We start from the raw sequence: 26354 nt of genomic DNA, 5'->3' as shown, positions 1-26354 counted from the left end.
TTCAATAAAAAGTAAAAACAAGAAAGCTAACATTTCATTTTTGGAATCGGTAACATTTATGCACAAAATAAGCGTAAGAGACTTAAACAGGTTGACAATGCAAGGGACCCCTCCAATAAATGTAAAAATTGGAAGACTTCATAATTTATTTCAAGATCCTCATTAAATCACTGGAACCCTAATGTCCTAATATTTATCTCATTGTAAGCCTTAAAATTGCTTTTTACTTTGTAAGTTTTGCTTCATATCTACTTACTCTGGCAATGAGGACAACAAAGGTTAGTATTTTCCAGATGGCTCCATCTTTTACATTAGTGTTCACAGCTTAAATGAACCTGGGGTGCGTCCCACTGCCCTACTCCTGGTGGCCTGGATTCTTCTCCCCGAACCATGTCAGTGTTCACCCCTGCTCAGACAGCACCACTGTTCAGTGCAACCAGAGAGAAGGGACCTCATAAAGGATACTAATTGTGATTCTATACTATCTTTTGCAAATTGCTGGTAAGGTTTTTATCAGATTCTTTTTTTTTTTTTTAATTAGCAAATCTACTGTCAAGACACATTTAAAGAAAACTTAACAATGGTACAGGCACCTTGTCAACTAAATTGTTTTCATAAACATCAAAAAGTGGTTAAACTTTTTTATACATAACAAAAAGAAAAAAGAAAAAGATGAAAACTGTTAAGTCTACAATATTTGCTGCTGTTCAATTTCCCAAAATACAATTAGGACATAATTAGCTATTAAAAAATTTATAAAATTTAATAGAAAACTTTGCCATGGATTTAAAATTACCCACTTTTGCATTAAATTTTCCTTTATAAATCAAAACATCATGGCTCTCATTCTTAAATTAAATGACCAAAATGATGAGAAATTCCAAACACGTTCTGAGAACAATTATAGTTTAAAGCAACAAATCTGAAACTTTAAAAAAAATGACCTGTAGTTCTCCCTTCTACTGTTTTCCCAGGGGCATTCTTCCCTGGGACATGCAGAGATGCCTGATCCTGAACTATCTGTAAAACGTGAGGGCTGCAATTATTACAAATTATTTTTTCTTTTAATTTCAAATGCATCCGTTGTCCGCAGTCATCAATTTAGTTTAATTCACCACGATACACTCGGTCTGACAACAGACACATGCCGCCCCCAGAGCTAAATGCACGATTTTAAATTAGAAACAGAATTCCAACTTCCTATGAGTTTCAGAACAGGCGTGTGCATGTATCCAGCGACACCTTCCGTGTTTGGAATTTGCGCTCCTTCCTTCCGGCAGGCAGCTCACAACCCCTCTTGGGACTGGGGACAGATTCCACGGAACGCTCCTGGAAGCACCTTGCATAATACTGTCTACCGTGCACCTTCCAAAGATCAGCCTCCACTTCCTACTATTTCCGAAATCAGAGGTTTAAAGTATGACTTAGTATCAAACAAGATAGAAAAGTATTTGCCAAAAAACTCGGAACATGCAGCATAATGAATAAAAGTCCACATGGAGCCACTCTTTGCCCACGGGGAACGCGCTTTTCGCCGCTGAGCTGCCCGTGTCCTCCAGCCCTGCGCTCCGCAGCCCTCTGGGCATTCACTTGCTGGCAACCAGGAAGTTGCTACTTTGGATCGACTGAAAGGAACAGGGTAAGTGTTGCCTTCTGAACATTTTAAAAACATTTATTTTTAAAATATAGAACTATATATGTACATATATTTGGCAAGTTTCCTGCTCGTATTAGGACTGCAACAATTCTGCTTATACTTTTCAGGTCTTGTGTTGTGGCTCCTGTCTTCCCCCTCCGCAGCGGACACTCGCTCCTTTCCAAAACAGAACGTCTTCCTTTCCAGAAACCTGAGGCTATACATCAGATGACGTATACTGCGCTACAGATCAAGAGATCAGGTACGTAACTGCATTATATGAGAGTAGATCTCTGCCTTGTTTTTAATAAATTTGGAGATAATAAATTTGGCATAATAAAATTAGGTATACAAACATTAAGTGTGCTGGTGAACACACTTAACATCTGTTTTGCTATTTCGACTCTGCAGCTGAAATGACCTATCTCCATACATTTTTTTTTAAGCAACTGAAGCAACAAATTAATATAAGCTTCAGTTTTTCAAAACAAGCTCTCCAGCCACGTAAGATTTTAAAACTCCTTATTTGACAACAAACAACTGAAGTAGCAGTCTCCTGCTTAAAGAAAGCCAACGTAGGTAAATTGGAAAAATCTGGTATCATTTTCAGGTCACCATTAAATCCAGTTACTACACTGAAGCAGGGCGTGAACAAATAGTGTTATACTACTAAATACTTATTTTCTCACCTACATCTGCCCTCCCCCAACGTTGTGTAGACCAGCTCCCTCTTTTGATCAAAAGAAACCAAGAGTGCTATTTCTAGTTTTAATTGCATTTTAAAAAACAAAACATAACAGCATTATTCAGTGCACGAATATCTGAAGATCCTTCCTTGCGCAAGTACATTTTTGTAAGAGAGGAAAAAAAAAAAAGAGGAAAAAAAAAAAAAGCAACAAGAACCCCGCCCTCACCCTTCCCAACTATTTCTTCCGGTGGAGAGAAATCAAGTTTACTTTCACAAGTTCATCGGGGGCTCTTCATGAATGCAAGTTTCTCTACAAAACAGCATGCTGTTACAGAGTGTGCAACATGAAGGGGATGCCATCATGCTAGCTAATGTGATTGGCAAAATAGAGTTGTTTTGTCAGGTAAGGCAGAGATTTTAATATTTATGTAATCAAAGTCCAATAAACCTTCCTCCAACACAAACTGTTATAACTTTCTGCCCAAGCACTCTGAAATTTGGGTTCTTAATGTTGTCCATGATATTCAAGATTACGCCATGTATATGAAAGTGTTGATGTCGGACTCGTCTCTTCGGATGTATTTGTGCTCTATTAGCCACTCTATTTGCTCTTTTATCATTTTCTTTTGTGGCAAAAACATGTTTTTCAAAATTTCTACTAATTCAGTCTGCAGCTGAGCATTACTAATTTTCTTTCTCATCTTCATTATTTGTATGATAGCTTCCTAAAAGAAAAATACAAATGAAAGAACATTAATAGATTAAATTTTAAGTAAAACAACAAAACATGGCTTTTTATGTATTTCATTCTCTTTCCAACATCCATCCTTAATCTTGAGACCAGCAGCTTTTACTTAAATAAAAATCCATTTTTTTTCACTCACTATAAAAGAAAATCTGATCGTAAAGATTTTGAGGAATGAGGAAAAGCAAAATTGCCCATAACCTCTCCGCAGAAAACCACACCTTATATTTTGGGATACTTCCTTCTATTACTTTTTTCCACACTATGCACATTTTAAAAATTTCTCTGACCTGTGAACACAGTATGTATATAACACGGTGTTATGCTAAGTGTCAATTAAGATACAACAAACCCCTTATACTCCCTTTTCCATTGTAGGCAGTTATTGGTATACAGAAGCTCATGCCAGCTGGTGTCTAAAAGTTTGTTTGTTTTAAGATTTTATTTATTTATTTGGCAGAGAGAGAGGTCACAAGTAGGCAGAGAGACAGGCGGTGGGGGGCAGGAAGCAGGCTCCCTGCTGAGCAGAGAGCCCGATGCGGGACTCGATCCCAGGACCCTGAGATCATGACCTGAGCTGAAGGCAGAGGCTTAACCCAATGAGCCATCCAGGAGCCCTGGTGTCTACTTTTAAACATCAGTAACCACCAGAATAATAAATTGTATTTGCTATAAATATTACCTTCAGTTTACTGATTCAAAGAAGTATTCTGACTTCCTATAGGAAGTAAGCACTGTTCCCCTAAGTCAATTTTATTTTTAAGATTTTATTTATTTATTTGACAGAGATCACAAGTAGGCAGAGAGAGAGGAGGAAGCAGGTTCTCTGCTGAGCAGAGAGCCTGATGCGAGACTCGATCCCAGGACCCTGGGATCATGACCTGAGCTGAAGGCAGAGGCTTCCAGCCCACTGAGCCACCCAGGCGCCCCTCCCCTAAGTCAATTTTATAAATAGTTGTTGATGATTTAATTACTATTAAGCTTGTAATACGGATAACTCAAAAATTATTATATATTCTTTCTTTCGCTTTTCCCATATGAACCCTGTCTTTAGCAAACCAAAGGCATCTGGCTGCCTTGGTAGAGATTAGAATTTGTTAAAAAAGAAATGAAAGTAGCAAATGAGAGGTAATATTGGCTTTTCACATTCCAAGTGGAGTTTTGCAGCAAACTGGTAACAGACTTGAGCGCCAGATACTGTTCGGCAAGAGAAAGGACTCTTCTACTTCCCCGGCAGAGACATGAGGATCCTTGCCCAGTCTCAGGGAGGTCAGTGAAGTCCTCCCATTCTCAATGTATCCAGATGCCGGGGTCTCAATGAGGGGCTTATGTCAAGGGTGCAGAAAGGAAGTACGAAGGGGGAAGTCTTCAGGCACGTGAAGACCTGACGCGGGAGCCAGGGAGGAGAACTGACCGCAAGGGTCTCCAGCTTTGGCAGAGGTGAGGGAGGGGCCGTGTTCGAGGAGCAACAAGAACAGAGCACGGGCGCCCGGGCCCTGGTCTGCGCTTACTACCCGGACGTCACTGCAAGACAGGGCCTGACGGGACGAAAGAGCAGGCACTCCCGACCCTCCTCTGGTTCCCACATGACGCAGAAGGGGTGCAGAGCTAACAAAACCCCCGAAAGCCTTTAGTGCCAGGCGAGAGTAACCCCGCAGCAGCAGGTGAAAGTGACAGAGGGCACACAGGCCAAGGGGCCACATGGGAGATGGGGCAAATCAAGAGAGCTGCAGAGCTCCCTGAGAACAGAGGACAGGCAGGCAGAGCGGGGAAGAACCCAGGTGGTCCTTACCGAATGGTGAAAGGAGGAACCGGAGCTCGTCTGCTACAGACAGGAGCAGCAGATAGCAAGGAAGTCAGGTTCCCGCAGCTGACAGATAAAGCACCGCCCCAAAAATGCAAGAACCCAGGACACTGTCACAAGGATAGGACGATCCCTTCACTATCACTATGAGGTCAAGTGAATTCCTCTCACCCTCGATCCTTCCAGACGCCATCTGTGAAACAGCACAGAGTGGGGCTTTGGGGAGGAAGATCACGGAGAAATGAGAAAGGATGAGCACTACCTAAAGGGGCAGCCGGGTCACTGGAATGCATGTCATTAGCCACCGGTTTAAGACAAAGCAGAAAATTTCATTTTCTCTGCACATCCTATAGAATGACGACACCTGCTCCAGTCTAATCCACCTGGAATTTATCCTGGTGTAGCCAAAAACTCGGACTATAACCTGATTTTCACCCCAAATGTGAAACTCCCCAAAATCTCTTACTGAACTCCCTTTTCATGGCCCACAGGAATTATTTCCTTTATTCCAAAGTTCGTCTATACTTATATGGTAGGTTCAGTTCTGAGCTACCTTCCTCCACCTATCTGCCTATTACACTGTTTTATTTTCATCAGTATTTTCGTAAATGTTCATGTTTGCCACAGCAAGTTCTACCTACACCTTATTCTTTTTTTTTTTTTTTTAAGGATCTCAAACACTCTCATTTATTTATTCTTTCTCATAAAACTGAGAATCAATTTGTAAAATTCCCAAAATATTCCCAGTCAACTTTTTATATGGGGAAAATTGACTCCTTAAGCAATTCAGTCTTAATTTTGAAGAATGTGGTTACTGCATGCTGAGCAAAAGAAGCTAGACAGGGGCACCTGGGTGGCTCAGTGGGTTAAAGCCTCTGCCTTCGGCTCAGGTCATAATCCCAGGGTCCTGGGATCGAGTCCCGCGTCAGGCACTCTGCTCAGCGGGAAGCCTGCTTCCTCCTCTCTCTCTGCCTGCCTCTCTGCCTACCTGTGATCTCTGTCTGTCAAATAAATAAATAAAATCATAAAAAAAAAAGGGGCACCTGGGTGGCTCAGTGGGCTAAAGCCTCTGCCTTCAGCTCAGGTCATGATCCCAGGGTCCTGGGATCGAGCCCCGCATCGGGCTCTCTGCTCCGTGGAAAGCCTGCTTCCTTCTCTCTCTCTCTCTGCCTGCCTCTCCGCCCACTTGTGATATCTCTCTCTGTCAAATAAATAAATAAAATCTTTAAAAAAAAAAAAAAAAGTAGCTAGACAGCATGAGTACGTTCACGGTCCGATTCTGGTTCTGTGGAGACTTGAAACAGGCACAACTAGAAAGCGGTGAGAGGAATGTGGTGGGTCAGAAGGGGGTGGCTGGACTGACAGAAACCTTCTGTATCTTAACCGAGGTGATGGTCACACAGGTACGTACACTTACCAAAACTCACTGACAACCTCTGAAATGTGCATTCTATGTAAACATCACACCTCAATTAAACATTTTAGTAAGAGAAAAAGAGCAAGATCTTTCTATTTACTCAAATCTCCTTTTGACTCTCAGTAAAGGGCCACAAATTTTTAAAGAAGTGCCTATGAATTCTATGGTTTCTTCTTTTACTTTTTATCCTTTAAGTTTTTTTTTTTTTTTTTTTAAGATTTAATTAATTAATTTGTTTGACAGACAGGGAGAGCATACAAGTGGGGGCAGGGGCAGAGAGCGAGAATCTCAACCAGACTCTGCGGAACAGGGAGCAAAACATGGGGCTCCATCTCACAACCCAGCTATCATGACCGGAACCAAAATCCAGTCGGATGCTCAACCAAATGGGCCACCCAAGTGCCCCCTTTCTCTTAAGTTTTTAAAATTTATTTATTGCTAAATAGAAAAGCACCAGAGTTTTATTCATCTTTTCTCTGCTCCCTTATCATACTAGATGATCTAGAAGTGATGAACTATTTTAATCTTCCTCTTGTTTCATATTTTATTGAATTGGCCAGCAGTTTCAAATATTAAATAAAAACAGTGAAAGTGGTTGGTTTTAATTTTTTTTTTTTTTTAAGATTTTTACTTATTTGTCAGAGATGGAAATAGACAGAGACTGAGCACAAGCAGGGACAGGCAGAGGGAGAGGGAGAAGCAGGCTCCCCACTGAGCAAGGAGCCCAACGTGGGACTCAATCCTAGGACCCTGGGATCATGACCTGGGCTGAACGCACAGGCCTAACTGACTGATCTACCCAAGCATCCCTAATAAGAATATTTCTAAAGTTAAAATGGTCACACATCTGTTGGCCATAAGTGTTCTTTATCATGTTCAGAAGGGACCACAACCCTAGCTTTACAGTTTGTGAATGTAGAGGCACCTGGCTGGCTTAGTCAGAAGCAGATGAGATTCTTGATCTTGGGGTCAGGAAATTGAGCCTCACACTGGGTGTTTTCAAAAATATTCCCTAATTTCATATTACAATGGAATTATATGTCTTAAAATTAAATTAGAATTTTTAGACTTCAATCCTGGAATTATAACTTATTGTGGACACACGTTTAGTCAGAGTTGATCAAAGGGAGACACAACTCAAAACCAAGGTTTTGGGGCGCCTGGGTGGTTCAGTCATTAGGCATCTGCCTTCAGCTCGGGTCGTGATCCTGGGGTCCTGTGATCGAGCCCCGCATCGGGCTCTCTGCTCGGCGGGAGGCCTGCTTCTTCCTCTCTCACTCCCCTTGCTTGTGTTCCCTATGTCACTGTGTCTCTGTCAAATAATAAATAAAATCTTAAAACAAACAAACAAACAAACAAAAAACCAAAACAAACAAAACCAAGGTTTTGCCCAACCAATACAATCCACTAGAGGCCATCAAAGATGTCTCTTTCAGCAGCTAAGAGAAAGCCAGCAATACAATTTTTAAATTCCAGCAAAATGAAAATTAGCTCTTTGTTACAAACAGTTTGAATGCCTACATGCTTTTAAATTTAAAAAAAAACCTGAAGATTAAAAAAGAACAAAAATTTTTCCAAGTATAGACACTCCGCCTTATACAAACCTGGGTTCTAAGTATTCTTAGTTGAACTATTCCTTCATTCTCTTCTTCTCTCATCCTTTCTGTAGTGAGCTGCAAGCGTCCAATCAAGTTGATTTTACCCCTTTTCTGAACTTTAGCATTTTTTCTGCAAAAAACATTGAATCACGTATTTTACAGTTGAAGGCCTTTTGACATCATACTATAGCAATAAAGTCTGAGAAAAAAAGATTTAGAAAATTTCTGAAAATTACTCTCCAGAGCTGTCTAAAGGAAAAGTAACGAATAATCAACATGCCGCTTTATTTACAATGAAGCCATCTGATTCTCCCAAAACACAATGAAAGCTCAGTTATTACGTATGGGTGACAGCATTCCCTGTAATAACAGAGCTAATATACTTTATACTGCCACGAACGTGCTTAGACAGTTGGAAGATATATGGGCTGTTGTTCAGCATTATCATGTAAATGGATCTTAGGGGAAAAAATGCTTTGTGTGAATGAAGCTTCCTTAGAGTTCAACAGGATGTTTAAAGATGAAAAGCAACATAATCACACACCAAAATGTATTCCTTGACAAATAAGAAGCATCTCTAGTTCATTACCATGTTTAATAAACAACTAAATGGCATAACCCTAGAATGCTGTTTTAAATACAATGTAAGGAAAATAATTATTGTGCTAACAATAAATCACCAAAACTCAAACAAGGTGTTTGTATTTTACATCAACCAACGTCAACCTTACATTAAACTGAACTCCTGGTTCACTGAGAAGAGGGTGCCTTCCGTGAAGTCTTTGGGTGAGTTGACTTGAGGTTCATATAATAGAACTTGCCGCTTGAGCTTTGGGAAAGCTACTAAAGACTATGTAGAACAAAAAGAAAACAAAATCTATTAACAGTATGGAACACATAGAGCAATTCTTCAACGTGACTAAAAGAGGTGAGAACAAATTATAAGCACAAAATCACAATTCAACTTTTACATGGTACCTCAGTGAATGTAACAGTGTAAATGTTCACTGGGAAAAGAACAGGAGCAGGAGCTCATTATGAGGAAGGAAGCAATACACGATCTCTTTACAGCAGGACAAGAGACCAGAGGGATTGGTCAGAGGCGATGACTGCAAAAGCAACTTGCCAGCTCTTTCCCTCTAGACAATTATGGAACTTTCAAGAGGTCTGTGGAGTAAGGGTAAAATGGAGCTGTGGACTACTAACAAGGACATTTTGCAGGCTCTCAAAAAGACCAAAGTTTTCTAATTCTTACATTTTTGGTCATGATAAGATCTTTGAACACATTCTCAGTATGAAATCTCTGGTCACACTTCTCGCAGGTAACGTTTAACACCAACTCAGTCTTTCTCACTTTTTTTTTCTTTCTTTCTTGTCTTTCACCATCTCAGTAACTTGCTTATTTTCAATTTACTTCTTACCACGAATGCCTCATTAGTGCACTAATATCTCTCATAAGTGTATTATTTCTGGGTTAAAGGTCATTTTCAGAGTGTTATGAATTCAAAAATTTATTGTTAAGCAAGCCATCAAATATTTCCTGCCTTGTGACTGGATATAACTTTAAAAACAAAAAACATAAAACAAACCCATAAAGTCCTTCTAAGCTCAGCATCAGGGAGTTCAGTTGCAAGTTTTAGATTTTCAAAGCTGATTTTTTCTCTGGGTCTTTGGTTCCATGCAAACAACACAGCCAGTTGAAACGTTGTGACCTCCAAATCATATTGACCTACTTCGTTCTTAAATGTTATCTATGACAGACAAAATAATATCAAGATGAGACTCTCCTCAGAACGAATACCATCTCTCTACCATATACTCTCCATCCCATGAGATTAAACATGAAAAAGACTGCTAGCTGTCTTCCAATACCCATTCTTCCTTTCTTACATGGTAATCAAAATTTTAGCAGATCTTACTGACTGTCCAGAATAAAGGCTCAAATTCCAGCTCTCCCTGGGACAAAGTGTGGTCATGTGACCCGTTCTGTCCAATGAGATGTGAGTGGAAATGATGGGGCAACTTCTAGGAGTTGCTCCTGAAGTAAGGCACACCCTCATCTCTCCCTTCCTGCTGGGCCGGAAGACAGCCACAGTGAGGATCCTACTGGATCTGCAGACAAAGAGCAATACTGGAAGTGCGCTGCTACAACCAGAAGCCCACGTCCTACAACTCCGTGGACTGGACCCCCTAGACCCATTCGAACTTGCATGTACAAAACAGACAAACATCTCTCTGTTTCAGCAACTCTAATTTGGAGCCCTGGTACTTTCAGTCAAACCAGTGTCAGAACTAACACAGCATCCACTTACAATTCCATTTGACATGAGATGATGCCAATGTAATTTCCGACCACTATGATTTTTTTTGTAGAATTCTTCTACTTCAGGTATCAAATCCTCCAGTTCAGTAGGAAGTGAGACAAAGACTTTCTCAGAGCTCCTTGACCAGGCCCCAGCATTCAGGATTTTTATATTAACTGAATCAGCTATAGGCAAGAATATCAGAAAATATAAAATAAATAATCTTGAAAATGTATAAACTTAAAAAAGAAACAAATATATAAACACTGGGTAAGCACTGGTGAAAACTGAACAAAACCCTAAAGATTTTGTTAAAAGTGTCCTTTTAGAAAAAAAAAATTATAATAAGGATTAGAGGGGCACCTGGCTGGCTCAGTTGAAGAAACATGCAACTCTTGATCTTGGGGTTATGAGTTTGAATGCCACACTGGCTGTAGAGACTATGTAAAAAAATTAAAAAAAACAAAACAAAACAAAAAAAAAAACGGGAGGGAGGGGCACCTGGGAGGCTCAGTCAGTTAAGCCTCTGCCTTCTGCTCAGGTCATGGTCCCAGGGTCCTGGGATTGAGCTCCGAGTTGGGCTCCCTGCTCAGGTGAGAGTCTGCTTCTCCCCTCCCCCACCCTGCTGCTGGTGCTCACTCTCAAATAAATAAATAGAATCTTTTAAAAAAGGAGTGGGGGGGAGATGCCTGGGTGGCTCAGTCGGTGAAGCATCCAACTCTTGGTCTCAGCCAAGGTCTTGATCTCAGGATCATGGGTTCATGAATGCTGGGTGTGGAGCCTACTTAAAAGTAAATAAATAAAATCTTAAAATAAAAAAGAAGTAAGTTAGTCTCTTTACGTGATTTGTCTGAAACATGTAAAGCTCAGGCAGTGAGTTGGGGCTATTTTGAAGAAATAAAAAATAGGGGCGCCTAGGAGGTACAGTCAGTTGAGCATCCGACTCTAGGTTTCAGCTCACGTCATGACATCAGGGTCATGAAACTTGAGCCCCATGTTGGGCTCTGAGCTCAACACAGAGTCAGCCTGAGACTCTCTCTCTCTTTCCCTCTGCCCTTCTTGCTCATGCTCTCTCTCTGAAATAAATAAATGAATCTTAAAAAATAATTTAAAAATAATTAAAAAAATATATACATACATAAAAATAAGGATTAGCAAATCTAAATTCTGTTAAATTCTGTTCTGCTGGATGTCTTCAAGGAATGTGGACTTTGTAACATCTTTGTATCTGTTACAGCTAGGGTTCATTTTTAATATACTGGAAAACAAAAATATTCTCTTTAAAAAGGTATATATATGTACATATATAGGTATATATATGTATATATACATACACACACACATAATTATAAAATAATACCTGGTAAAGCCAATTTATTGTTTTTGTGCATTTCCTTAAAAGCTTGGTTCAAATCTTCAGATACTTTTATGTCCTGAAACATTCTAGCAAGCTTGTTTACATAATCTGCTGGCATACCAACTTCCTATGAAAGGCAAAGACAAAAGAGGTAATGAATAATAATATATAATCTGATATACTAGTAGGAAAAACTTTTAACGGAAAACTAAGTCTTAGATGCTTTAAAATAAAATCATTCCCCTTTATTAGGATATTCATATTCTAATATGTATTAAATTTGATTTTTTAAAAACGAAATGACAGTACAGGTCACCCAGGCTTTCTCTGCATGATTCCAATTGACATGTATCAGTCACCACAGCAGAGTTCAGCAACACTAGTCCCTCAACAACACATGTCAACTCTCCATTATCACCATGTATTAAGTGTGAAAGGACAAAATTTATTCTCATTAGGAGAAAAGCAGGAGTAAAGTAAAAAAACTATCTCACTACGGTTTTGATTTGTGTTTGTTTCCCTAACGACTAATGATGTCCAACATCTCCGATACACGCATTGGCCACGTGGGTATCTTCTGGGAAGAAATGTCTGCTTTAATTCTGTGCCCACTTGTACCTTAGCTGTCTTTTTGCTGGGGAGTTGTAAGAGTTCTTTATGTATTCTAGATACATAGGCATTGGACATATGAATTGCAAATATTTTTCTAACTAATCTTAAAATTTTTACGAGAAACAGTACTTTAGTTCTGAAAGTTTCTTTTGTCTTAAATTACAATGTACTAAATACATACTCTTTTTATATTTTTTTTTTCCTAGGTAAGAGAGAGTTTTTAATGTTTTAACAGAAATTTCTCAGAGTCACAAAACAATAATTTTTCCCACTAATTGTTAACATTAAGATCATTTTGCACAATGTCAGTCTGCAGAGTAATTTTTACTATCCTGTAGTATGCAAAGCAGGACAATCTATAAATGCGTATTGTGAAATATATATAGATGAAAGTTATATATAAAATACACAGCTTTATTAGTATTAATACATATATATATAAATAAATATAAATAAAAACTTTATACTATATCATCTTATATAATATTATGTATCTTAACATCATATAAATGAATAGAACACATTCATTGTAATAGAATGCAAATCCCATTTAAGTGAACTGACAGGAAGAGACTTAAAATACTTTGGTATGAGAATTTAATAATTAAATTAGCATTATTACTCAAAATAAGCCATCATTTCTTACGTATTGGTTCTTTTAACTATATAAAAGTCATTATTTACAAACATCCCTACAGTTAAGCATTTAGTACTGAAAACACCAATGATTTGTCCCATAGCCCATTTAATAAGGTCAATTCAAATGAAAGTGAAAATACGAAAGTACAAAACATCAGAAGCAAACCAAGAGCAAAAGTGTCTCACTAAAAGTCTTTATTAAGAAAATATACTTTATTAGTATCACTTTATTTTATATAATCAATGCCATGCTCTTATAAAATGTCCCGTACTTCTTTGACACTAACATCACCAAAATGAATTACTTAAGCACACATAAGAACCATGCGCTATATTAAAAAAAAAAAAATATATATATATATATATATAAATTTACTTACTCTTAGCCACTCTACCATATTCTCTTCAATTTCACTATCAGCAGAAATGTCTAATATAAGACGTCGTGTCAAATGAGCTTTGTGGTATCTCATAAAAACATCTTTATTTTGTACGTATTTAAGTACCAGCAGCTGTATAGAAAACAAAGTTACTTTCAATTCATGTATATTCTTAGCCAACTCTCACTGAGACCCTTCCACAACCCCAATGTCAAAATACAGAAATTTACATAAACATACACAGATAGAAGCCTACTGAACCAACCATCTCATAAAAATGACCAGTCCCAATACCCTACTTAGCTTCTTTAAAAGCTAACAAATTTGAGACTTTAATCGAATAACCTTTTAGTTCCTATAAACATCAACTTTTCAGATTTAATAAATAGTGTAAAACTTCACATCAAAATTAAGGGTTCTCCCCAAAATTTCTCTTCTGTATAGCCTTTTCACTTCAATCTGACACTAATCTCTTTAGCCTTCTTGTCTTTATTTTCCATCTTCTTACTTTTTTTCTTCCTTGTATTCCTGGGCTTATAGCAAATGACACTAACAGCCAGGAGACAAAAATGAAAACAATTGTTACCTACACTCACTCATTTCTAGTTCTCTATTTTGAGCTCTCACAAAAAGAAAGAAGGGACAACCCCCCAGTCTCTCTACTATCATTCCAAACACCATCAGCTCCATTTTCCCTTTCTTTGTCCTTTAATAGGAGGTAGCAATGAATTCCTTCACAAGAATCAGGAAAGGGGGAAGAATTAAATACTCTTCCCTTTTCTAGAAGCTACAGAATAAAAATTCCCAGGAAGAGAAATAACTGCCCTCCAGAGATCTTACACTGTATAATTTCACATTAGCTGCTACCACACAAAGTCTCGTAAGCACAACACAAATTCAAAGTGAGGTAATTAAAACTGCTGAAATTTAAAAAAATATACATATGTACCACTTCTTTAAGTTTTGCTTCAATCTCTTCGGAGGTTAGTTTTTTGCTTAACGGTGTTTTTCTTAGCAACATGTCACAGTAATTGGCAAGCAACTCGGGGCATTTTGATTCAGGCTGAGTTTTTAATCCCACCCTAAAAAAAACAAATTAAAAGCAGCTGATGAAAAGCGAATGATACCTACAAATATTTTTCTTAAAGCCAATTTTTCACATATTCCTTATGTTGTGTAAACCCAATGATCAGGGCTGAGACAAGGATGAGCAAGACAAGGAGGGTGCCTAACTCAAAGAGGCGCTGACTCCTAATTTCCCACAGGCGCACCTGCAGGATGCTGAGAGGGAGACCCACATTCTGTACCCCGGTACTGGCCTACCCCACCCTGAGTGCTGGCCCTGCCAATCATCTTTAAAAATTTTTATTCAGGTACTAACTTCCTAAATACTTTTGAAAACGTTGTGTATATTTTGTAAGTTAGCATTTAGAACTTTTTGGTATTAATATATCAAGAAAAAACTGTTTTGGGGATATATCCAAGGTAACCTAAATTCCACAGTTATGTGATACCTACCATCATCCATTTTAGAAAAGTAAGCAAACTTTTCTGAAACAATGAAGAACCTGCATCTCTACTTTACTTTGCTAATAAAATTTAAAAACCAGGGCCCCTGAGTGGTTCAGTGGGTTAAGCATCTGCGTTTGGCTCAGGTCATGATCCCAGGGTCCGGGGATGGAGCCCCATATCAGACTCCCTGCTCAGCGGGAAGCCTACTGCTTCCTCTCCCTCTCCCACTTTCCCTGCTTGTGTTCCCTCTCTCGCTGTCTGCCAAATAAATAAAATCTTTAAAACAAACAAAATCTAAAAGCCAATGTATTGTTTTTTGTTTGTTTGTTTGTTTAATAATTCTGGATGTACTGTATTTTTCTGCTTGGAAGTCTTGCATTTATTCTTTATCTGGCTTCTCTAAATTATGAATGTAAATAAATTAAAATTCAACATTCTAAAATTTGTGTATACAAAACTCAAGTGTCCCAGAATGGAGTTAATTCAACCTGTTTTAAGTACATAACTTACGGGTGGCTGGGTTATGGACGGTGGGGAGGGTATGTGATATAGTGAGTGCTGTGAAGTGTGTAAGCCTGACGATCACAGACCTGTACCCCTGGGGCAAATAATACATTATATATGCTAATAAAAATAATTTTTTTAAAAAGTACACAACTTACCAAAACAACATAATTATGTTGTGTCTGTGTGTATAAAACATACACAATATCTTAATGGGGTACATGAAACTTTTCCCCCTCTTACTTAACAAATCCAGAAACCACAATTTTATTTCTACTTTTTTCCTAGTTCTTTTTTTTTTTTTTTTTAAAGATTTATTTATTTATTTATTTGACAGATCACAAGTAGACAGAGAGGCAGGCAGAGAGAGAGAGAGAGAAGCAGGCTCCCTGCTGAGCAGAGAGCCCGATGCGGGACTCGATCCCAGGACCCTGAGATCATGACCTGAGCCGAAGGCAGCGGCTTAACCCACTGAGCCACCCAGGCGCCTTTTTTTCCTAGTTCTTATTTTTATAACTGTATATCTGTCCTGAAAAAATATCATTCACATAAGTAAGTAGATGGGAGTGGAAGGTTTTCTGATGTTACGCCACTCGTTGAGAACCTCCTGAGTTATATGCTTAAAAAATACATACAGATCTAACAAAAAAGGTCATTTTTAGTAATGCATCAAATTATGGAAACCATGTGACTTACAAAAGGGCCTGACACCTAGTTGTCAGAAATTCATCCTCTGTACATCAATCCCAACGTTTCAAAATAATCCCTTCTTCTGCAGCTTGGAGGCTTTTTATGTTTCAAGGCAACACACAGCAGTATAATGAGAGAGAGAGGCGCGCCTTTCTTTGCAAAGCAGGGAGGAAAAACCCGGGAAGTGGAAAGGGCAAACGGTAACCGGTACTTCCACCAGAGGCCTCGGGTGTAGAAGGGAGCAGATGTGAAGGGGAGGACCCAGAGCTGATCTCCAGCTTCCACATGGCACACTTGGGGAAGGTGTTTCTGACACTGCAGGACCACTAGGTCGCTTCTCCAGGGTCCCTCTGTTTCTTTGAGTTTATTCCCACTGACAGTGCCGGGCCCGCCACCCTCCTGCAGGGAGGCCTCCTGTCTCCCTTCCTCCAACAGGCCTGCTGAGAAGATGGTGGTCGGCCTTTCGGGGCTGTGTCATTTCCCCCCATGGCTGTCTTAGAGCTCGTCTGTTCCCAGTTCTTGACTGTTTCATTATGACACACTTAGGAATGGCTTAATCTGCATCAATCCTGCTTGGGATTCAGAGAGATGTCTGAACCTAACTGGCATCTTGCTTCTGTTTTGGAAATTTCTGGTCAACTGCTCTTCAAAAATTGCTATGTCCCCCTTTTCTGTTCTCTAGAATTCCACTTACAGATCACTACACATATTTTACCTTTTCTCAGGTAACATTTTCCACCTATCTGTCCATTAATATGAATTATTTCTTATCTATTTAAACTTATTATTACTAAGATATAATTCACATACCATGTAGTTCATCCATTAAAGTACCGAATTCAATGTTTTTTAAGTATATCTACAAACTTGTGCAACCATCATGATAATGAAATTTTTTAAAAAAATTTATTTGAAGATTTTCTTTATTCACAAGAGAGGGCGGGAGGCCAATGGAGAAGCAGACTCCCCACTGAGCAGGGAGCCCAAAGCAGGGCTCGATCCCAGAACCCTGGGATCGTGACCTGAGCTGAAGGCAGATGCTTAACCGACTGGGCCACCTGTGCACCCCATCACAGTGAAATTTTAAAACATTTTCATTATCCCCAAAAGAAACCCTATACTCATCACCAGTCAAATGTCATTCTTCACCTATCTCCCCCCTTCCTGGTCCCTGGCTACAAGTCATCTACCTTCTCTCTTTAGGGATTTCCTTATTCTGAGCATCTCAATAAAGGGAACCATACAATATGTGGACTTTTGTGACTGAATTCTTTTACTTAGAATAATGTTCTTAAGATTCAACCTTATCATAACACATACTGGTAGTGCATTTCTTTAAAAAAATACTTTCCTTTTTTATTGTGGTAAAAAGATTTACAATTTTAACCATTTTTAAGTTTACAATTTAGGGGCATTAAGTACATTCACAATGTTCTGCAAATATGATCTGTGTGCAGAACTTTCTCACTGTCCTAAACAGCAACCCTACACCCATTAAACAATAACTCTGTACTCCTCCACCCTCAGTCCCTGTTAATGTCAATTTTATTTTTTTTTAAAGATTTTATTTATTTATTTGACAGACGGAGATCACAGAGAGGCAGGCAGAGAGAGAGGAGGAAGCAGGCTCCCTGCTGAGCAGAGAGCCTGATGTGGGGCTCGATTCCAGGACCCTGGGATCATGACCCGAGCCGAAGGCAGAGGCTTTAACCCACTGAGCCACCCAGCCGCCCCAATTTTATTTTTTATATCAATGAATTTGCCTATCCTAGACACCTCATATAAGTGGAACAATAGAAAATGTGTTCTTGGGGCGCCTGGGTGGCTCAGTGGGTTAAGCTGCTGCCTTCGGCTCAGGTCATGATCCCAGGGTCCTGGGATCGAGCCCCACATCGGGCTCTCTGCTCAGGAGGGAGCCTGCTTCCCCCCTCTCTCTGCCTGCCTCTCTGTCTGCTTGTGATCTCTGTCTGTCAAATAAATAAATAAAATCTTTAAAAAAAAGAAAGAAAGAAAGAAAGAAAATGTGTTCCTTTGTATGTAGCTGATTTCACTTAGCACATTCTCAGGGTTTCATTTATGTTGTAGCATGTATCGAATTCATTCTCTTTTATGGCTGGATGATATCGCACTGCACAGATAAACCGCATGTTGATTACCCATTCATCAGACAATGGGCATTCGGGTTGTTTCCTTTTGAGGAAGGCTATTAAGAATAATGCTGCTACAAACATTCATGCACAAATTTTTGAGAGGGTGTACGTTTTTTTCTCTTGGGTACATACCCAATAGTGGAACTGCTAGGTGATATGGTAATGCTATATTTAACTTCTTGAAGAACTACCAAACTATTTCCAAAGTGGCTGCATAGAAGAACTATAAATGAATCCAAATTCTCCACATCCTCACCAATACTTGTGCCTTTTCAATTTTAGCCATTCTAGTGGGGGTGAGTGGTATATCACTGTGGTTAAGCTACTGATCTTAATTATTTATTTATTTTTTAAAAGATTTTATTTAGTTATTTGACAGACAGAGATCACAAGCAGGCAGAGAGGCAGGCAGAGAGAGAGGAGAAAGCAGGCTCCTTGCTGAGCAGAGAGCCCGATGCGGGGCTCGATCCCAGGACTCTGAGACCACGACCCGAGCTGAAGGCAGCGACTTAACCCACTGAGCCACCCAGGTGCCCCTGATCTTAATTATTTTAAAGTCCTTATCTGCCGACTCCAATATTGGGTCTGTTTCTAAAATGGTTTTTCTCTTCATTGAGCGTATGTGTCTCTGCCTTCACAAGCCTGGTAACGTCATCCTGATTACTGGGCACTACATGTAAAGCATCATGGAGGCACCAGATGACGTCAGCTCCCATTAGGAGTGGGTTCAAGCTCTGTTCTGTTCTGGAGGAGGCCAATCACTTTAATTCAACCAGGGGCTGGGTTGCAGTTTGGTCAAGAAGAAGTCTACTTCTGATAAAATCAGTCATTTTTCACACAGCCCTAACTTCTTTCAGTGGACAATAATATTTAGTGGACTAGATCTGGTGCTAGTTGTGTTCCTTGCTTTTGGGGTGTCACTGCTGCTAGGTCCTCTCAGTGGACAAACTTAGAGATACACATACTCATTTACAACTACGGTATCTGGCCCTGTTTCCTTATGAATGTTATTTCTCATCTTAATGAGGCTCTAATATAAGTCTGACAACTTAGAATGAACAAGGGCCTCGAAAAACACACCTGGCCACAACTAAAACTAAGTTACTTAAGAAATCTGAAGAGGCTGAACCTGGGATCAACATCTGCACATAAAGAAAACCCCAGGCCTGGATGATTTCACTTATGAATTCTATCAAACATGTAAGGAAGAAGTAATACCAATTACACTCATTCATTTAGAACATACAAACGGAGGAAATAACTATCAATCCTTACAAAGCCAACTTAATCCTAATACCAAAAAATGACAAAGACATGATAAAAGTGAAAATTATACAGGGCACAAAGACCAGAAAAGAAAGAGGTCAAATCCTTCATGAATATAGATGGAAAAAAAAAAAATCTAACCAACATTATTAGCAAACTGAGTGCAGGATATATAAAAAGAATAATATGCATCACAACCAAGTAGAGTTTATCCTAGGAATTCAGCCTTGGTTAAATGTGATTTTTTTAAGAAAAACCAAAGTACTGGGATCCCCGGGTGGCTCAGTTGGTTAAGAGTCTGCCTTCTGCTCAGGTCACAATCCCAGTGTTCTAGGATCAAGTCCTGCCTCAGGCTCCTTGCTCAGTGAGGAGCCTGCCTCTCCCTCTGCCTGCGGCTCCCCCTGCTTGTGCTCACCCTTTCTCTGACAAATAAATAAGTAAAATCTTTAAAAAAACAACAACAACAACAACAGGGGCATCTGGGTGGCTCAGTGGGTGAAAGCCTCTGCTTTCGGTTCAGGTCATGATCTCAGGGTCCTGAAATCGAGCCCCGTGTTGGGCTCTCTGCTCAGCGGGGAGACTGCTTCCTCCTCTCTGTCTCTGCCTGCCTCTCTGCATACTTGTGATCTCTGTCAAATGAATAAATAAAATCTTTAAAAAAAATAAATAAAAATAAAACAACAACAAAAAAACACAATATATTTACCACATCAGAAGAATATAGAGGAAAAACCCTATGATCATTTCAACACAGAAAAAACACTTAATAAAAGTCAATACCCATTCATTATCAAAACTTTTAACAAGCTAGAAATAAAAAGCAATCTAAATAAGGGCATATATGAAAAACCCTCAGATAACTTTGTACCTAGCGATAAATATTAAAGGTCCCCCACAAGCTTGACAAAAAGGACAGGGACACCCACTTTTACCACTTCTATTCAACACGGTACTTAAGACCCTAACCATGTAGCAAGGCAAGAAAAAGAACTAAGTGGTATGAAGATCAGAAAGGAGTAAAAAAAACAGTATTCACAGATTACATGATTATTTACACAGAAAACTCTTAAGAAATCTACAAAACAACTACTGGAATAGCTTTGACACAAGGTAACAGTATATAAAATCAATATACAACAATCAACTGTATTTCTATATACTAGCAAAATACTAGAACATCAAGAGTTCATAGAAAAAAAGAACAAAATTAAACTACTTGGCTTACCACAGAACTGTATTAATTAGAACTATGTAGTAATGGCCTAAGGATATCCAAATAAAAAAATGGAATAAAATAGCACAGAAATAACACACATATTTTTAAGTCACTTGATTTTTGACAAAATGCACTGAAGCCATGCAGTGGGGATGGTAAGTATTTCCAACAAATGATGATGAAACCAGCTGCTATCCATATGGAAAAGAAAAAAAACATTAAATATAACCCCCTACTTACAATATAAATAATCATTTATTTAAGATGGATCTTAAAGCTTTGCGCAGTGGCAGTATCGTAGCCAATGAGGTTTATCCGAGGCGCGATTATTGCTAATAAGATGGATCTTAAGCTAAAATTCTAAAGCTTCTAGAAGAAACAAAAAAGATTATCTTCATGTCATAGGGATAGAAACAGACAAAGCTTTTCTGGACAAAACATAAAAAAGCATAAACCATAAAAGAAAAGCATGTATCTCTCAGTCTACATACAGAATATCTAAGAACTGTTATAGCCCCCTAATGAAAAGGAATAATGCTGTGGGGGGAAAAACAAAACAAAACAAAACAGGCAAAAGAGTGGAATAGATACTTAAGTAAAATACAAGAAAGCCAAACAGTACAAGAGAAAGTGCTCGACACCAATGAAGTCTTAAGGGAAATGGAATTACAACCACACCAAGACGATCACTACGCACATCTAGAATGACTAAAATTAAAATAACACTAAATGCTGGTAAAAATGAGGATCCACTGGCACTGGCGGGAGGATAAAGCAGTACAAACACCAGGGAAAACCAACCACTGTGATGTGCAAAACCACAGACAAATCACAAAACACTGCGCTGCACTGAGAGAAACTTTACACACAAAAGTACATATTGTACGATTCCATTTATATGAAGTCCTAGAGCAGGCAAAAGTAATCAGCTGCAGTAATCAGAAGGACGGCTGCCTCGGGAAGGAGGCGGGGGAGGGAGTAGCCGAAGTCATTCTCAGGGAGGATGAACACACTGGAAGTCCTCAGCAGGGAGTCTGCTTGAGTGTCTCCTCCTCTTTCCCTAACCCCTCCAAGCACATGTACATGCACGTGCTGTCTCAAATAAATATTAAAGAAAAAAGAACTTTAAAAAATCTAAAAATAAAAACAACACTTAAAAAGATTTTATTCGTCAGAGAGAGAAAGAAAGAAGGAACACAAGCAGAGGAGCAACAGACAGAGAAGCAGGTTCTCTGCCAAGCAGGGAGCCCAATTGCAGGGCTCAATCCCAGGACCCTGGGATCATGACCTGAGCCAAACGCAGACACTTAACCTACTGAACCACCCAGGAGCCCGTAAAATAGCAATTCTTAGCTAGAAAGTATATCAAAACATTTTTCCAATGAACCTTAGTGCTTAGTACTACTCTAAAGGTACCGTAACTAGCTCAGCTTTACCAATTTGTAAATTTAATTTATCAATGTATCCATTTAATTCGTTATATTTTGGATTTTTTTTAAATGGCAATATAAATATTTACATTAAAATTGACTTCCCTCTTTCAGTATGGTGAATTGAGTTATAGTCTATGTTTTTATAAGTAATAAAGTAACTTTAGAGACTAATAAGGAGAAAAAAATCACATAGAGATTCTAAAAGATTAAGAACACTTTTCCACTTAAAAAAATAAGATCAACATTTTTTAATGACCATGCGAGGTAATATGAAATTAAAAACTAAGATTTTTTAATATTCAAAGGCAGTAAAAATCATACAGGTAAAAAAAAAAAAAAAAAAGCAGCAGCAAAAATCAAACCTAACAGATTTTAGGGAGACAGGACACCACACATACCCAATAATGTCTAAAACATTCCAAAAAAGTTAAGAATCTTAAACGTGATTTTTAAAAACTTACCCTTTCTGCTTCAAAGGTAATTCAAGTTTAAATATGGTAGCATCATTAACAACTGCTTTATATGCCTGCAAAGAATTTACAATGAAATAAACATTATTTTTAATATTTAAAATATAGTTTGGTATTTTTTTTTTTTAAGATTTTATTTATTTGTCAGAGAGAGCGAGCGAGAGCGAGCACAGGCCGACAGAGTGGAAGGCAGAGTCAGAGGGAGAAGCAGGCTCCCTGCAGAGCAAGGAGCCCGATGTGGGACTCGATCCCAGGACGCTGGGATCATGACCTGAGCCGAAGGCAGCTGCTTAACCAACTGAGCCACCCAGGTGTCCCTATAGTTTGGTATTTTAACGGTGTCTGTGGCCTGACAGAATTTTTCAAGCCACGACTTCAACGTGTTCCCTCTCACGTCAGGACTGGCATTGTTCTCAAGTGGGGTCTCAGTGCTGCCTGACGGCCGTACCACTCTCTCTGTACACACTCCCCCAGAACACACTTCACACATCGTCCTTCCCTTCAGCCTCCCCCATTTAATCCCTGCAGAGACTTTCCGAGACGACGGGCCTCCCTGTGATGCTAATAAAACCGAGGTGAACAGAATTCCCTCTCATTTCTCCTCCATTGTATTTCCCCGTCCACTGTTCCTAGGCACACAAATAGATCATTATTAAAATCTAAACAGGGAGGAGAGGGAGAAGCAGACTCCCCACTGAGCCGGGAGCCCAACACGGGGCTGGATCCCAGGACCCCAGGACCATGACCCGAGCTGAAGGCGGCCGCTTCACCGCCTGAGCACCCCCGGCGCCCCGGCAGCAGCACTTGAAACCAGCACACCATGCCCTCGTCCTGGAAGTGCTTGTCCCACATGCTGTCTCCGACACTGTACTCTCGGGCTCCCTCCACTCACTCTGCGCTCTCCTCACGAAAGCTTGGTTCTTCATCTTTCTCCTAACAAAACCGACAGTGCCCCAGGCCAGACCTTGGTCTCTCGACTTTTCCATCCTCACTCATTACACTGGTGAGCGTGGCCGGTGTCAGCACTTTAAATGCCATCCATATGATAAAGCTCCCAAATTTATTATTCAGGTCTGTTCTCTCCCTTACACGCCATACTGGACACTGCCACACCGATGTTTCATGAACGTTTCAAAGTTAGCCTGTCCAAAACTGAGCTCCCAATCTAACGACCATCCCAATCTAACAACCTCAGCAAGCATGTGCTTCTAATCAATCAGAACAAAAATTTAAATGTCATCCCTGACTGGTCTCTATCACGTTCTACATCGGATTCCTTGGCAAATCTCGTGCAGTCTGTTGTCATCACCAGTATCGGACCGGCTCTGACCGCCTCTAACAACCATCGTTCTGGGCCCAGCCTCCAGCATTGCTTTATGAATTACTTAAATAGGTTCTGAGCCGACATTCTTACTTCTCCTGCCCCCCTTCCGTCGATTCTTTTTGTAGCAACCAAGTGACCCTGTTAAAATGTAAGTCATATCCATTCTGTTCAAAACCTTCTAATGACTTTCGATCCTCCTCGGGGTGAAAACCAAACTGCCTTCCCTAGCTCGGGGTCTTCCGCGATCTGGCCTCCAACTGTCTCTGACTTCATTTCGTACTCCTCCCCTCACTCCGTCCACTCGGGCCACACTGACCTTTTTTCCTCCTGTTTCTGGAATGTGACAGGTAAATTCCTGTCTTACAGCTTTTTAAGCTGTCCCTTTTGCTGGATACTCTTCCCTCAGAAAGCCATAGGACTTTATTTCTTAATTACTTTCAATCCTGATTCAGACGCCTCCTCAACAGAGCTTTGGCTGGCCACTCCATTTAATATTTTGAACTAACGCACACTACACCTCTAGCCTCCCTTAAAGCCATTCTGACCCTCTCTCTCTCTCTCTACCTACCTACCTACCCACCTAAAAATAGGGGGAAAAAACACTACTGGAGAAAGTTGATGGTCTTTTTAGAGTTACAGAAAGAAAAAAAAAATAAGAAATAAGAAATAAGAAAGGTAGATCAAAGTGAAAAAACTGACGCTAACTTCTAGTATTAGGTTTATGACATTTAAAAAGATAAAACGCTGGGGCTTAGTCAGTTAAGCAACCAACTCTTGATTTCAGCTCAGGTTGTAATCTCAGGTTCATGGGATGGAGTCCTGTGTGGAGCTACACGCTCACTGGGGAGTCTGCTTGGGATTCTCTCTCTCCCTCTCCGCCCCCGGCCCCCATGCACATTCTCTCTCTCTTTAAATTAAAACAAAACAAAACAAAACAAATTAAAAAGATAAAACCTGAAGGATAACACCCTGTTTCATTATTATCCCACACCAGTAAGGACAGGAGAAAGGGGCAAGGGAAGTGGGATAAATGGGACTGGATCCCCAGGAGTCCCACGAAAAGGGCAGAGAACAGAAAAACAAACTGTGCTGGAGGACAGGGTGTGGGCGAGGCAGGGTATCACGGAAGTTCCAGGATAAGTGTACTTTGAGGCGGGTCTTAAAGGACGGATCAATAGGAATTCAATATTTTTTAAAAATCTCAAAAAAATGAAGACAAATTTCCTAGCTAGATTCTAGTTCACAGGCATACCCAATTCTTACAAAACCATATAACAAACCAAATACAATAAAAATGGTTGTCCTCCACTGATAAAAAATCAGAGTTGCTATGTTTTTAGTTTATAATTTAGTAGCATAATGGTACAAGTTCCTTTTTAAAGTAAATTATGACAGGGACGCCTGGGTGGCTCAGTTGGTTGAGCAGCTGCCTTCGGCTCAGGTCATGATCCCGGTGTCCTGGGATCGAGTCCCACGTCGGGCTCTTTGCCCTGCGGGGAGCCTGCCCCTCCCTCTGACTCTGCCTGCCACTCTGCCTATGCTCTCTCTCTCTCTGACAAATAAATAAAATCTTTAAAAAAATAAAAAAATAAAGTAAATTATGACAATACTGTTACTATACAAGAATATATACCTTATCTCTTGCAGTAAGAAATCGCGGATCATCTTGAAAAGCTTCTTTGACGAGTTTACTAAATCTATTAAATAATGTAAGTAACTGTTCAACGTATTTCTCAGAATCCTAAAAATAAAATGTTTGATACTCAATTGAGGTTTTTAAAAAAGAAAACACAAAAAAATGAGAATATAAACAAAATTTTAATAAAACACTGTAGCTCTAAAATTTGAGAAATTCTCTGAAAAATTCTTGATATTAAAAGACGTTCCAACATTACCGTTGTGTCATCAATTACTATTTTAAGTACCCAATCTCTCATTTAAGGAACAACGTGGACATACGTGCACCCCCGCCACCGGGGACACTCACGGTAGTAATAGTTTCAGCAGCTGCTACCATATCTGCCAGGCCGGCACTAACAATATGTTCCTCCAAGTCCTTCAACATTGGCTCTATCCCATTGGGAACTTTGTCCATCAGCGAAAACATCAAATGTAATTCTGAAACGATAGAACACACTCGAATCATCATCTCATCCATGAAAATACATTTTCTCTTTCATTTGTATCTTGGGTCTAGAATTCCTAGGATAGTAAAAGTCTGGAGAAATATTAGTTGGAAACTGAAAACCTTAGCAGTATTCTGTGGGTATGATTAGGAGTTTTTCCTACCAAGTACTGTAACTTACGGATTCACCTGCTCTGACAAAAGTTATTTTTAAAAGAAACTCTAATTAAAAGTGATCACTCACCATAAAACCTAACTCCTCTTAAAAGGTGAGTCATTTGACCTTCAACTCAATGGAATATGTTTATTTATTTATTTATTTATTTATTTATTTTTCTTACATTTAAATTCAATTAATTAACATATAGTGTATTATTTGTTTCAGGGGCACAGGTCTGTGATCCATCAGCCTCACAGAACACCCGGAACTCATTACAACCTATACCTTCCCCAGAGTCCACCATCCAGTTACCCCAGGCCCCCAC

General features: G+C 39.5%; 1 protein-coding gene and 1 pseudogene across 1 annotated transcript in view; one reads left to right on the top strand and one right to left on the bottom strand.

Annotated features, from left to right (window-relative positions):
* Nucleotides 1-521: 521 nt before the first annotated feature.
* CUL5 (cullin 5) overlaps nucleotides 522-26354 on the bottom strand; it is a 91650-nt gene continuing 65817 nt past the window's right edge. Inside the window, exons 9-19 of the mRNA XM_032359275.1 lie at nucleotides 25732-25862; nucleotides 25378-25485; nucleotides 22412-22476; nucleotides 14129-14261; nucleotides 13180-13311; nucleotides 11552-11675; nucleotides 10201-10376; nucleotides 9478-9639; nucleotides 8620-8738; nucleotides 7895-8018; nucleotides 522-3049 (exon numbers count right to left, since the gene is read on the bottom strand). Of these exons, the coding sequence (XP_032215166.1) occupies nucleotides 2855-3049; nucleotides 7895-8018; nucleotides 8620-8738; nucleotides 9478-9639; nucleotides 10201-10376; nucleotides 11552-11675; nucleotides 13180-13311; nucleotides 14129-14261; nucleotides 22412-22476; nucleotides 25378-25485; nucleotides 25732-25862 (1469 nt within the window). The 3' untranslated portion in view covers nucleotides 522-2854. The remainder of the gene's footprint in view (nucleotides 3050-7894; nucleotides 8019-8619; nucleotides 8739-9477; nucleotides 9640-10200; nucleotides 10377-11551; nucleotides 11676-13179; nucleotides 13312-14128; nucleotides 14262-22411; nucleotides 22477-25377; nucleotides 25486-25731; nucleotides 25863-26354) is intronic.
* LOC116600383 lies at nucleotides 20793-20893 on the top strand (annotated as a pseudogene).

Source organism: Mustela erminea, chromosome 9, assembly GCF_009829155.1.
Source record: "Mustela erminea isolate mMusErm1 chromosome 9, mMusErm1.Pri, whole genome shotgun sequence".
Lineage (NCBI taxonomy): Eukaryota > Metazoa > Chordata > Mammalia > Carnivora > Mustelidae > Mustela > Mustela erminea.
This window is presented reverse-complemented; position numbering and strand designations above follow the sequence as displayed.